At 43.0% G+C, this 12,510-nt stretch overlaps 1 protein-coding gene across 4 annotated transcripts in view; it reads left to right on the forward strand.

The window, feature by feature from the left end:
* The window catches only part of ptprub (protein tyrosine phosphatase receptor type Ub), a 257,482-nt gene that overhangs the window by 96,137 nt on the left and 148,835 nt on the right, over positions 1-12,510 (forward strand). For all 4 annotated transcript variants that reach the window (XM_018766225.2, XM_018766226.2, XM_018766227.2 and 1 more), the window contains exon 3: positions 12,184-12,455. In XM_018766225.2, coding sequence (XP_018621741.1) covers positions 12,184-12,455 — 272 coding nt within the window. The remainder of the gene's footprint in view (positions 1-12,183; positions 12,456-12,510) is intronic.

Raw genomic sequence — 12,510 nt, forward strand, 5'->3', positions numbered from 1 at the left:
CTGCCTAAAACCTTTGCACAGTACTACTGTATGTATATATATATATATATATATATATATATACACATATATATTTCATTACATAGATACTTCATTTCCGTTCCATTCAACATGCCGTTCAGTACAGCAGCATTGCCTGCTTACAGAAGAAATCTGTGTGACAAGAGTAGCTTAGACAAGCTGTTAAATTTCTCACCCTATCTTCCCAAGTCATAATGATTGCCTTCCACTGTCTCTAAATACACATACACTCGCTGAAGCTGCTTATCCCAAGCGGGGTCACGGCAAGCCAGAGCCTAGCCTGGTGACACAGGGCATGGGGCTGGAGGGGGAGGGGACGCACCCAGAACAGGATGCCAGTCTGTCACATGACACCTCAAGTGGGACTCAAATCCCAGACCCACCAGAGAGCAGGACCCAGCCAAACCCACTGTGCCACCGCACCCCCCGTTTCTAAATACAATTGTACTTTGATACCTTTGGCCTCTAAGGATTTGTTCTTTTTAAAGATTCAGTTTAACCCATGGAAAATTAATTTCTCCATAGGAACTGGCAGATGTGAGTTTAATACTGGTACCTGTGCTATGTTTGGAGGGTGAAAAACTATAATTAGACTTTTACATTTTCATTTCATAGAGTTAGAGCTCTCAACCCCTGTTCCTCCAGTGTTGTCACGTTTGACATGAGTTATCTGAAATAATGCAAGTGTGGAGGTCTTGTAAGCAGCATAAGCACCAGGGAACTGAGGCTGAAAAAGAACTGAAATGGGGCTTGGGAGAAGTGACTTGGGGCGTGAAACTGAGGAGGCAGGTGTGGGTCCGAGGTCCAGGTTGCGTTTCAGGTTTTCAAGTTTATTGTCATAGGTACAAGTACCATGTACGCACGCACACACACACACACATTTTCTGAACTGCTTGTCCCACACGGGGTTGCGGGGAACCGGAGCCTACCCGGCAAGTCAGGGCGTAAGGCTGGAGGGGGAGGGGACACACCCAGGATGGGACACCAGTCCACCGCAAGGCACCCCAAGCGGGACTCAAACCCCAGACCCACCAGAGAGGAGGACCCGGTCCAACCCACTATGCCACCGCGCCCCCCGGTGTACCACGTACAAGTATCATAAAATTATTTTTGAATGCTTCTCCACAGACTATGAACAAAAACAATAGATAATACTGTGCAAAACAATAACAATGACAATGATGTTTATGAATGTGGTTCAAAGAGCGGGGTCGAGATCCAAAGAGTTGTGGTTCAAAAGTGAAGACTGTAGCCCAAGCGCTGTAATCGTGGTTCAAAGAACAGGGTTGAGATAAAAGGAACAAAGTCAAACACAAAGAAAGGCAAGGATTCTCAATGAGATTCCACAACCATTGTGCCTAGGTCTCTTTCTTTGGAAGAATGTTTTAATGAGGTGCAGGTGTTTGGCATGTATTTGGAATTAGCTCTGATGACCTTCCCCTGTGATCCTCTGGTGTAATTTCCCCAAGGTTGGTACAAGTGTGATCATAGCCCCTAGCAGCAGGTACTCCTGTCCATAGTCACTGCTTGTCATGGTTATGAGCACACTCATTATTAATGTACTTTACTCTGTCTGGGTTAACCTATCTTGGATTCAGAGCTCTTCCACATTGCATCTGTCATAGCACCAGATGTCCACTTCCCAAAGAGAACTTCCCAAAGTTCTCTCTCACTGACACATTGCATCATGTCGTCACATAGAAACATTTCTATATGAAATGACAGGGTAGTATAGCTCAATGGCAGTTTGATATTTTTTTAAAAATTCACTACTTAACATCAGAGGGGAGTACTGTGGTGCGGTGGTGTGTTGGGCTTGGCCTCTCCCTGCTCTCTGGTAGGTTTGGGGTTCGAGTCACACTTGGGGTGCCTTGCATCGGACTGGCATCCCGTCCTGCGTGTGACCCCTCCAGCCTTAAGCCCTGTGTTGCTCGGCTAGGCTCCAGCTCACCGCAACCTTGCTTGGGACAAGCGGTTTCAGTCAATTTTTGTGTGTGTGTACTTAACATCAAAACCAGGATTTTCAGGAACTATTTTGTGTATGTAAAGTGGTATCCATCCATTGAATTTTAATAACTGCTTATTCCAGAGCCAAGGTAAATTTTTTACACCGCTATTTATTTTAATATAAAAAATTTACCCAACTGTAGTTTAGGAGCTCTGTGTCTTGTATACATGTGAAATTATTCAATTCAATTCATGTTTATAGAGCGCTCTTCTCATGCAGTTACACAGAACGCTTCAACACAGGCATAAAGCAAGAAAAACAAATACATATGATAAAAAACAAAGAAGACAGTTGACTACCAACTATCATAATGTAATGCTTTTATAGAGCTATAAGTATGCCTATTTTAAAATTATTTCTACATTAAGTCAACTCCAAGAATGTAAAAGGATTTTTTTCCACAAAGAAACCGATTAATTTTTTCTGTTTGTTCTAATGGCTGTTGAACAATGCAGTCTTTCTGTTTTTTTGTTCTTCTGAATCCAGTATGTCAGATTTTTGGATTCACTGAGACTCATTCACAAGTATGATTAGTAACTTTCTCTAGTCCCTCACAACTTGTTAAAGTTAGATACACCTTAATCCTTGTGTCACTGAAATATAATGATAATTACTTGTTAATAGTTATTCAAAGAACCTTGAATAACTTTATTATTAGGTATCATTATCTGAATAACGTGTCATTATTATTGTTATGCTTGTAATAGCATTTAAACTGCATGATTTCATAAACAATATTCAAACAACGAACCTTCTTGAGACATGATATTGAAAGTAATTATTTAATTGTGTATATTTGATGTGTATTTCCAAAAAAATTAGCAATATACAGTATGTAAAGCTGTACTGAAACTTAAAAACTTTTAAAAAGCATTTTGCCAGCTTTGGAGCTGAGAATCTTTTTTTTTTTTCCAGAAGACAATCTTTTCCTTGTGAAATATCCAACAAGCCTTTGCTGTGTTGAGGGTGTCACCAGCAGACCACAATAGAGGGATAAGACTGCAGATTTTATCGAAAACCTATTTAGCATATCCAGTTTACGAGAGTTATTACAAGAGATGGCTGTGCTCGACTTGGGATGAACGTTGTTGGCGCCATCCCCAGAGCCACTTAGCCGCATCAAGCACACCTGAACCTGTGCAACTACTTATGCAGGCCATGGTGATATCCTGCCTGGACTACTGCAACTCTTTCTTGTCTGGCTTCCCAGCTACTGCCATCAAACAACTATAGCTGTTACCAAAAGCTGCTGCACGAGTTGTTAATCTTGCTGAAGCGCTCCCACATATAGTATCTCCCCTCTTCGTCTGTCTGCATTGGCTTCCTATAGCTGCCTGGATCAAATTGAAGACTCTGGTTATGGCCTACAAAAGCATAAATGTAACAGCTTCCAGATATCTACAGGACCTGATCATCCGCTACAAACCAACCAGACTGCTACGCTTCTCCACCTCTGCCTGCTTGGTGGTCCCATGTACAAAAGGTCCAGTAGCAGAAGCATGAATTTTCTCAGTTCTGGCTCCAATACTGTGGAATGGCTTCCCCCACTCACTCAACTGCTGAATCTCTGTCTGCTTTAAAAAGGGTCCTAAAACTCACTACTTCCGGATTCACTTCTCCCATGATCTCTTAATTTCATGTAATGTGTAGGTGTTCATGCTCTATAACTTTGAGATCAACAGATAAACCTTCATGCAGCTACCCATGTAATGTAAATATTAAAAAAAAAAAAAAAAATTAGGATTGCGATTAAGAATTGTCAATATTCGGATAAACTTTTATGCAGCTACTCATGTGATGTACAGTGGTTCATATGGTGGAAAACAAACTAACCACACTTTAGAATCTTGCATCTGCATCTAAGTCTCTCCTTCTGCTAATGTTATGGACACATTGTATTTTCTATAAGATTTTTGTCACTTTGTAGAAAAGCATCTGATAAATGAATAAATGCAAATGTAAATATACATTAATTATTAAAAACCAGATTAGATCTTGTGCCTAAATTGCTTGCTCACTGCAAAGTGTATGTTAAAAGCTTGTAACAGTAAACTTTTATTTTCTTAAATTTTTCTGAGTTTAAACAAATGCATTATTTTCATCCATCAAATTTTTTACCTCGACAGCACAGTCTGCTGTGGTCTACTGTTGGTAAATAGATTTCTGTGTCATCAGCATAAAAGTGAAAATTGTTATGCTCCTGTCTGAGCCTCCTGTGGGGACATTCAAGTCTTAGAATTCCAGCACTGAAGCCTGTGGAACTGAAGATGTAACTAGTGACATCAGCGGTAAGGAGAGAGATGTTAGATGTCTGTGCATAGTCAAAGAATTGATGTAGATCAGGGAAAACCTACTTAAGCACAATTGCAGACATGCCTGTAAGACTGAAGTAGTCAAGTGCAGTAAAATCCAGGAGGAAGGATCCAACTAAGGCCACATGAGAGAATCAGGGGATAAGGTCTTATTTCAACATGTCATTTATGACATTCTACATCTGTTCATTTAGCAGACATTTCTCTATCAAGCTACTTACTCATTTATGGAACTGGATTGTTTATTAGAGCAACTTATGGTAAGTACCTTGCTCAAGGATATTACACTTGGAGGTGGGATTTGAACCTAGGGTTTTTGGTCTAAAGGCAGCAGTGCTGACTGACTACCATGATACCAGCTAATCCTATAATCATTGGTACAGTTCTGCAATGTCTTCAACAGAAATCTTTACAGATGGGTTGTAGTATACAAATAGTGGGTTTTCTCTAGATTATCTGAGTTCCTTCTTGTTAAGATTTATTTATTTAGCAGACACTTTTCTCCAAAAGGACTTCCAATGAACTCTATGTAGTGTTATCAGCCCACACAGCTTATTCACTAGGGTGACTTCCACTGCTAGATACACTACTTACAACAGGTCATTCATCCATACATACATCAGTGGAAAAGTCTCTTTGTCACTCACCCACTATGGGGAACCTAACCAGCATGTCCTTGGACTGTGAGGAAACACACACAGACATGGGGAGAACATGCAAACTCCATACAGACTGAGTGGGATTGAACCTACATCCTCTCACACCACACAGACGCTGTGAGACAGCACCACTACTTGTTGTGCCACCATGCCACCTATAGCATTGCTTTACTATTTTGAATTCATAGGGTACAGGGTCCCCAAACCTCTGCACAATCAGTACATGGCAGTTGTACTGTATAGTTGCGTGTGTTATTGTTAAATAAATGAGTGAAATCACTACTGTTGACATTTGGTAGAAAACTAATTGATGAGTCAAGTTTCTTGTTCATTAGTTGCAGTACAGGGGTTCCAGGGATGTGGTGGTGCAGCAGGTTTGGCCAGGTCCTGCTCTGTGGTGGGTCTGGGTTTCGAGTCCTGCTTTGGGTGCCTTGTGACGGACTGGTGTCCCGTCCTAGACATGTCCTCTCCCCCCTCCCCCCCCTTGCTTCTTGTAATGCCGAGCTAGGCCCCAGTTTGCTGCCACCCCCACTTGGGACAAGCAGTTTCAGACAGTGTGTGTGTGTGTGTGTGGTTGCAATACTGCTGTTATCTCTGTGCTGAGAGAAGGAGCAGGCAAACCTTTTTCCTTTATTCACTTTTAATTCCATGCAGCATCGAAAGCTTTTAACTGAGTATATTTCCATTTGGTGGGGGTGCGGTGGCGCAGTGGGTTGGACCGCAGTCCTGCTCTCCAGTGGGTCTGGGGTTTAAGTCCCGCTTGGGGTGCCTTGCGGCGGACTGGCGTCCCGTCCTGGGTGTGTCCCCTTCCCCCTCCAGCCTTACGCCCTGTGTTGCCGGGTAGGCTCTGGTTCCCCGTGACCCCGTAAGGGACAAGCGGTTCTGAAAATGTGTGTGTGTGTGTGTGTGTGTATTTCCATTTGTGCTCACATTTACAATTCTCCCATATAAGAGAGCCTGCTGTACAGTATCATTACACATAGCAGTACACTTGTAAGTTTCAACTGCCTCTCTTATCACAGCGGTTTCTGTATCTAAAGTTTGTCTTACATGTTATCATCTTTAAATTAATTTGCTCTGGAATGAACCAGAACAAAGGGGGCATGGTGGTGTGGTGGCGCAGTGGGTTGGACTGGGTCCTACTCTCTAGTGGGTCTGGTGTTTGAGTCCCACTTGGGGATCCTTGTGATGGACTGGTATCCTGTCCTGGGTGTGTCCCCTCCCCCTCTGGCCTTATGCCCTGTGTTGCTGGGTAGGCTCTGGTTCCCCATGACCCTGTATGGGACAAGTGGTTCTGAAAATGTGTGCCTGAACCAGAACATACACATACTGCCTGAAACCACTTGTTGTGGGGGAGGAAGGGGGTCATGGTGAACCAGAGCCTAACCCAGCAACACAAGGTGTAAGGCTGGAGGGGGAGGGGACACAGCTAGGATGGGATGTCAGTCTGTTGCAAGACACCCCAAGCAGGACTTGAACCCTAGACCCACCAGACAGCAGGACCCAGCCAACTGCACCACCATGCCCCCCTGACCAGAACTTAAATTTGAGGTATTCATTTAATTAGCGAAGTGTGAACAAGCACAGTTGTTAAGGTGTCTTATTTTTGAAAAGCTTTAAAACTGGTGACACAGGGTTTAGGATGTTCAATGTACAGGTGCTAAGTCTGTGATTCATTCATCGATAATTGCTTGTCCTTAGTGTCTCAGTTGTCTGGAGCCAGTCCTGGTAGCAGAAGCTGTGAGATGGGGTACACTCCAGACAGTATGTCAGTTCATTACTGGACAACTGCACACTCATTCACTTACATGCACATTTACACCCTGATGGCCATTTAGAGTCACCAGTTCACTTGAAACACTCCCTTTGACTAGGAGAGGAAACCAGATCACCCAAATCCTAACCCACACAGACACAAGGAGAACATGCAGGCTCCACATAGACTGAGCTGGATTCAAAGTCACATCCAAACACATAACCCAGATGGTTAAAACATGTATTACCTACTGTGCTGCTATGTCACCTTATACAGTAATAATTTTGCTGTCTAGCAAGCATGGCATGGAGTGTGGATGGGTAAACAAAGACACACAGAGGAATTTTATAATCAAAGCATTTATTAAAAAAACACCATGGCAGCAGTAACTGGCCACAGCCAAGAAGGATACATGAAACTTTGCTGCTGTTCATACTCCAACCAGTCACCCTGGTACAATTAAATACATCTCATTTATGGTGGAATTTGTATTTATATCACACAACAACCCCAATGCAAATGAAAATTATTTATTGCAGTACCTGCCCCTGCTCCTAATGGTGTGCCTTCAAATAGTGTGGGATGCTAGAGTATGAATATATTTTACCAGAGATAATCCAGATTGGGTAAAAAGTTTTTTCCCTTGGTTTGGGGATATTTTCATCAAGGTAGTTGTGAGGCCTCTTACATGCCTTGAGCTATAAGCTATTTATAATACCATCACGTAAAGCTTTAACCAGAGCTATCGGGCAAGAGCTATTAGACCTGAAGTCAAGATTGCATGAGCAGGCAGAGATCATGTGGTATGGTGCTTAATGTCATAGCCTTACCTAGAGCTGATTTGGTTGCTAATGAGCAGATATTCAATTTTAAGAACCCCTCAAAGTTTGCTAGTCGTTCTGTAAAGAAGAGTAACTTTAAAGACCATAGCGTGGCGCTCTGTAATACTTTCTTGAAAATTCCTTAATTGCTCTATCTCAAGCTCTATTCCCTGCAGTAATATTAGATTTGTAGTGGCATGACATGACAGACATGTGCTCGGATCTGACAAGATGACTTTCAAGTATCCCATGATAGCATGCGGACTCTGGGCTCTTTGAAGCCTTAATCAACTGGCTGCTGCTGCTTGTCAATTCATTGTTTTACAAGTGATGACTTTAGCAATGAATCAAATCATTTTTCAGGAAGAAGACAGAATGAGATTTTTCTTCTAATAATGCATGTAATTACATTTCTTAAGGACTTTTTTGGGCTTATGAAAACTGCGTTCATTTGTGATTGTTCATGCTTGAATGACTTTTATGCTGATTTATTACTATTGATTTTTAATTTGCTGGGATATCTGCCTAAAGCTGTACAAGTGAATTGTTGCAGTGCTGAGTTTAGATAGAGTCCCCAGGCATAGCAAATATTAGAAAAATTAGTGTTGTGGCAATTATTTATTAAATAAATAATTTTAAGGAAGTGTTGGAGAAAGCAAATTAATGTTTTCTTTTTCGTCTTCCAGCGTTCAGCGAGTCACCTGTGAAACATGCATGCTCACTTCCTGCACTGTTTCACTATTACAGCACAATTAAATGGGTCGTGGGTGTGGCAATTAATTTGTTCCATCTGTTTTTCTTCATAGACTTTTTTGTTTAAATTACACCACATCATAACTTAGTTTTTTACGGTTGGGGCAAAGATGGAGCACAACACTTGGAGACCTTGTTGACATCCAGACAAGTCACTGTGAAAGGACAGGAGTACCACTGTAAGTTCAAATAGATAGATAGATAGATAGATACTTTATTAATGTTGTATGATGCATATGAGAAAACACGCCAGTTGCCATAAATACCACAGGAATCTAAGGGCCAGATTTAAGCTGGTGATGCGACAGGTCCTTTGACAAAGCCCCTCTCATAGGGCTCATGTACAACAGGACCCTTATCCTCCAGGACCCTCCAAATGAGCCCTTGGTGAGATGGAGGACAGGATTATTTGCTGTGTCGTCTTTAACACACTCTGGTCAGCTGAATGTTTCCATGAGAGTTAACACCACCAACCAAAACTCACACAGAAGCTCGCGGACAGAGAGCACGTCTTTGGTGGTCGACTTATACTTCCAGTACTGCAGAGAGTGGAGTGAGCCTGGAAATATGTAGATTAGTAAAGCTAAAATGGAATAGTATAGCTTGAGGAAAACAGAAGTGAAGGGAGCAAGATAGTGCAGAGCTCTGAAAAAGCTAGGGAGGTGGAGTGGGATGGTCCACAGATAGCAGGTATGGCAACAGGAAGTGAAAAAACTAAATTAAGTGGTGGGGATGATGAGATGGGAAGTACAAAATGTGAGATTGTAGAAGAAAGTGAAGCGTTTCAGCTCTGTTTGTGAAAACTCATTTTAAGTGGCGATTTAGTTTCTATGCAGTGAGTGAAGGATGAGAGAAGACTGGAAGCATCTGGAGATTGGATGGAGGAAGGAACGATGGACAGGAGAGTGGGAGAAGATAGAAGAACAGGAATGCAGAGAGGTGGTCCAGAAAGGTGTCAAAAGGAGAAGCTACTGGCCACTGCCACCTAACACTTTATTCATTTCTGCGGTGGAAAAGCCTGTGAAGCATTCATGGGCTGTCCTCAGCTGCAGCCCTTTTCTCAGTCAATCTACTGATCTGATATTTTATATATAGCAATGAAAGGACAATAGATTTAGACAGCAACAACAGTACCCTTGGTCAGGGTATCCATCCTAAACCGATACAGTAAAAACTACCCAAGTATACAAACTGGTAAATTGTTTTATGTAGCTTTCTAGAGAAGCATCTGTTCAGTTGTTCAGTTCATAACTAACTAATTAAATGACGGTTCTACAGCATTAGCTGACATCACACAGTCCTTCTGTTGAGGAAATGTGATGATTAAGCAAGGTACTGCTGATCAAGTCCTAAATCATTACTGAACGAAGGGGGGAGGGGCAGCAGAGCACTGAGCCCTCTGTGTTTGCTGATGTGATTCAAGCACACACCCTTTGCAGTTTCTGGTTGACCTTCAGAGTACAACCCACAGGCAGCAGGAGGAAAAAAAATATATCATAAATACATAACAGGGAAAGAGATGCACGAAGGCCAACTTGATATGTGAGCTGTCTAAAGGAAACATGGCAACAAGTATCAAAATCCTGTAAAACTAACTGAGGAAAATTAAAGTCAGACAGCCAATAAATTAGCTCATCCATATGCGTCCCATGATTCACTTTGTTGCACTTTCTGTTTAACCCTTATTTTCCTACCTGACATCAAAGATGGACACAACATAATAGGTGGGACTGCCTGGTGAAATGAGATCATTAGATCTAAGCATTACCATTTATTTGGCCGTGGCTTTTCCATCTCTCTGACTCTTGACATGTCCAAGATTCCGTTGCACGGATCTGCGGCTCAGGTTCCAGTCTCACCGCAGTCCACGAGTTATTGCATCCAGCTTCAGTTCCAATTGTCGTTGTGTCCTTGGGAGTGAGGAGGAGGTCTGCAGCAGGCAGATGTGGTCCATATCAGGTCTTCATCACTTATGAAGAATGTCAGGACAGAAGCCCTTTACTGCAACTGCACATGCCTGTCAGAAATGCAGAAATGCAAAAATGTGTAAGAGGTGTGCTTCTGAAGCTGGGGGGCTGCAGGCAGCATGGGAATGGGCTTTCTGGTCTGTAGTCATTTACCCTGAATTGATACAGTAAAAACTGCCAACTTATAAAAATGGGTAAATCATTGTAAGTAGCTTCATATGTTAAGATACTTTGGGGAAATGTGTCAGCTAAATTAAAAGCTATAAACTAAAAGGAAGGGGGATGCGGTGGCACAGCGGGTTTGGCAGGGTCCTGCTCTCTGTTGATTCTGGGGTTTGAGTCCTGCTTGGAGTGCCTTGTGACGGACTGGCTTCCCGTCCTGGGTGTGTCCCTCCCTCTCCAGCCTTGCGCCCTGTGTTGCTGGGTTAGGCTCTGGTGTGCTGCAACCCTGTTTGTGTGTGTAAACTCAAAGAGGGAATTTGGGAAAGCATTTAATTATAAGAAGTTTGAATGCAACATAAATTAGTCTGTCTGTTGAGTTAGTGTGACTCCATTGAAATGTGCCCATCCGTCATTTGAAAGTCTGCATGACACCAAATTTGAACATGAATTCATACAGAAATACATCGCTGAAAATAACATTCATATGGGGAAAAGGTAATTGATCAAAGCAACAGAATACCATTGGGGAAGGTTTGTCTTTGTCACTGAAGCTACCAGTGGAAGAGTGAGATGGACTGGTGATTTCCATAGACCTGTATTAAAGAGGAGTGTGATGCAGTGGCTCATTAGGTAGCACCAGTCACTCACAGCATCTGGCTGCTGTATTTTAACATGCGTTTGAATCTTTTGTGACATCAAAGTCTGTCACAGGGTGAAATGTTGTTCGTGTGCTTGGACCATCCTGACTGTGAAGGTTAATGAGACAGTCTGTGGACCTGTCCTTTGGTTGCTCAGGTTGTGCACCTGTAAGGAAGCCCTAATCCCAAATTCTAGAATACATTAATTGCCTTCCAGTGTGGTGTCAGGGGAATGGTGGTCCTGGGTTGCAACCACAGTTTTCCCTACAGTGCTTTTGGATGCCTGTTCCAGTATTTTGAGCTGTCACACACCTTGCCAGCATTATAAGCTGCAACAGCAGGAAGAGCCTTCTGCACGGTGTTTATATAAAGAGCTGCTCCAGAGTGGATGACGACTGGCACCAATTTTAAGTCCATTTAAGAGGAGCGCGTGACAGGCAGATTTCTATCCAATCCTGTCAGCTTGCACTCAATATGGTACCCCCTACACCTCATTCTGTGAGGAACACTGTCCAAAGCTTAGCGGTTTAATGAACCGGTGATCCCCTGTTGCTTTCCTTGTTTACCCTCTGTAGCAACACAGACACGAGTAGTGGTGTTTTCTGCTGTAAATTAAAATCCCCTGTTTGGGGTCATGGGTCAGTATGTGCGTTGCACTTTCCAAGCCTTCCAAGGGCATTCAGCTACACCGATGCTGGAGCGAGCTCCACTTCGAACACTTTTCACTTTGAGGCAGTTTATGTCAAGGTGGTGCATGAAACCCCTGAGAATGCGGCATCCAAGCATGTTCTCCCACAAACAGTGGGACAGTGTTCCAACTGGTTAAATATACTTTTATTCCTGATCTCTTCCTCTGGGCCTCACATCGCAGAACTGTCACAATCTTGCTGTTAAACCAGCAGTGTCATTTCAGACAAAGCACAGATTCTTAGCCATACTGCTCTGCTCTAAAGCAGCAGTGTGTTGTACCATTTTTATTTTTACTGCTGCTCCTTAACTGTATTTTGAAGCACTTAAGTTTCCATTCCCTCACTATGTGCTTGTGTTGCCTTCCTCTGATATAGTTCTTCCCTTTTTCTTTCCTAGGGTCATACATGATTGTGAACTGCTCCCAGCATGCTGCGGGGCAGCGGGCTCACCTCCTTCTGCAGACACAAAGTGAGAATGACACGCACTGTGTCCAGTTCAGCTACTTCCTATACTGCCGGGATGGCCACAGTCCGGGGGGAATACGGGTCTATGTCCGGGTAAATGGTGGACCCCTAGGTAGCCCTGTTTGGAACATTTCTGGATCCCATGGGCACCAGTGGCACCAAGTAGAGATGGCCATCAGCACCTTTTGGCCCAACGAGTACCAGGTAGGCTTCTGCCTTCTGCGTTTTATCTCTTGCATTGTCCTGAATAGTAGGGCTC

This window comes from Scleropages formosus, chromosome 8 (assembly GCF_900964775.1).
Source record: "Scleropages formosus chromosome 8, fSclFor1.1, whole genome shotgun sequence".
NCBI lineage: Eukaryota > Metazoa > Chordata > Actinopteri > Osteoglossiformes > Osteoglossidae > Scleropages > Scleropages formosus.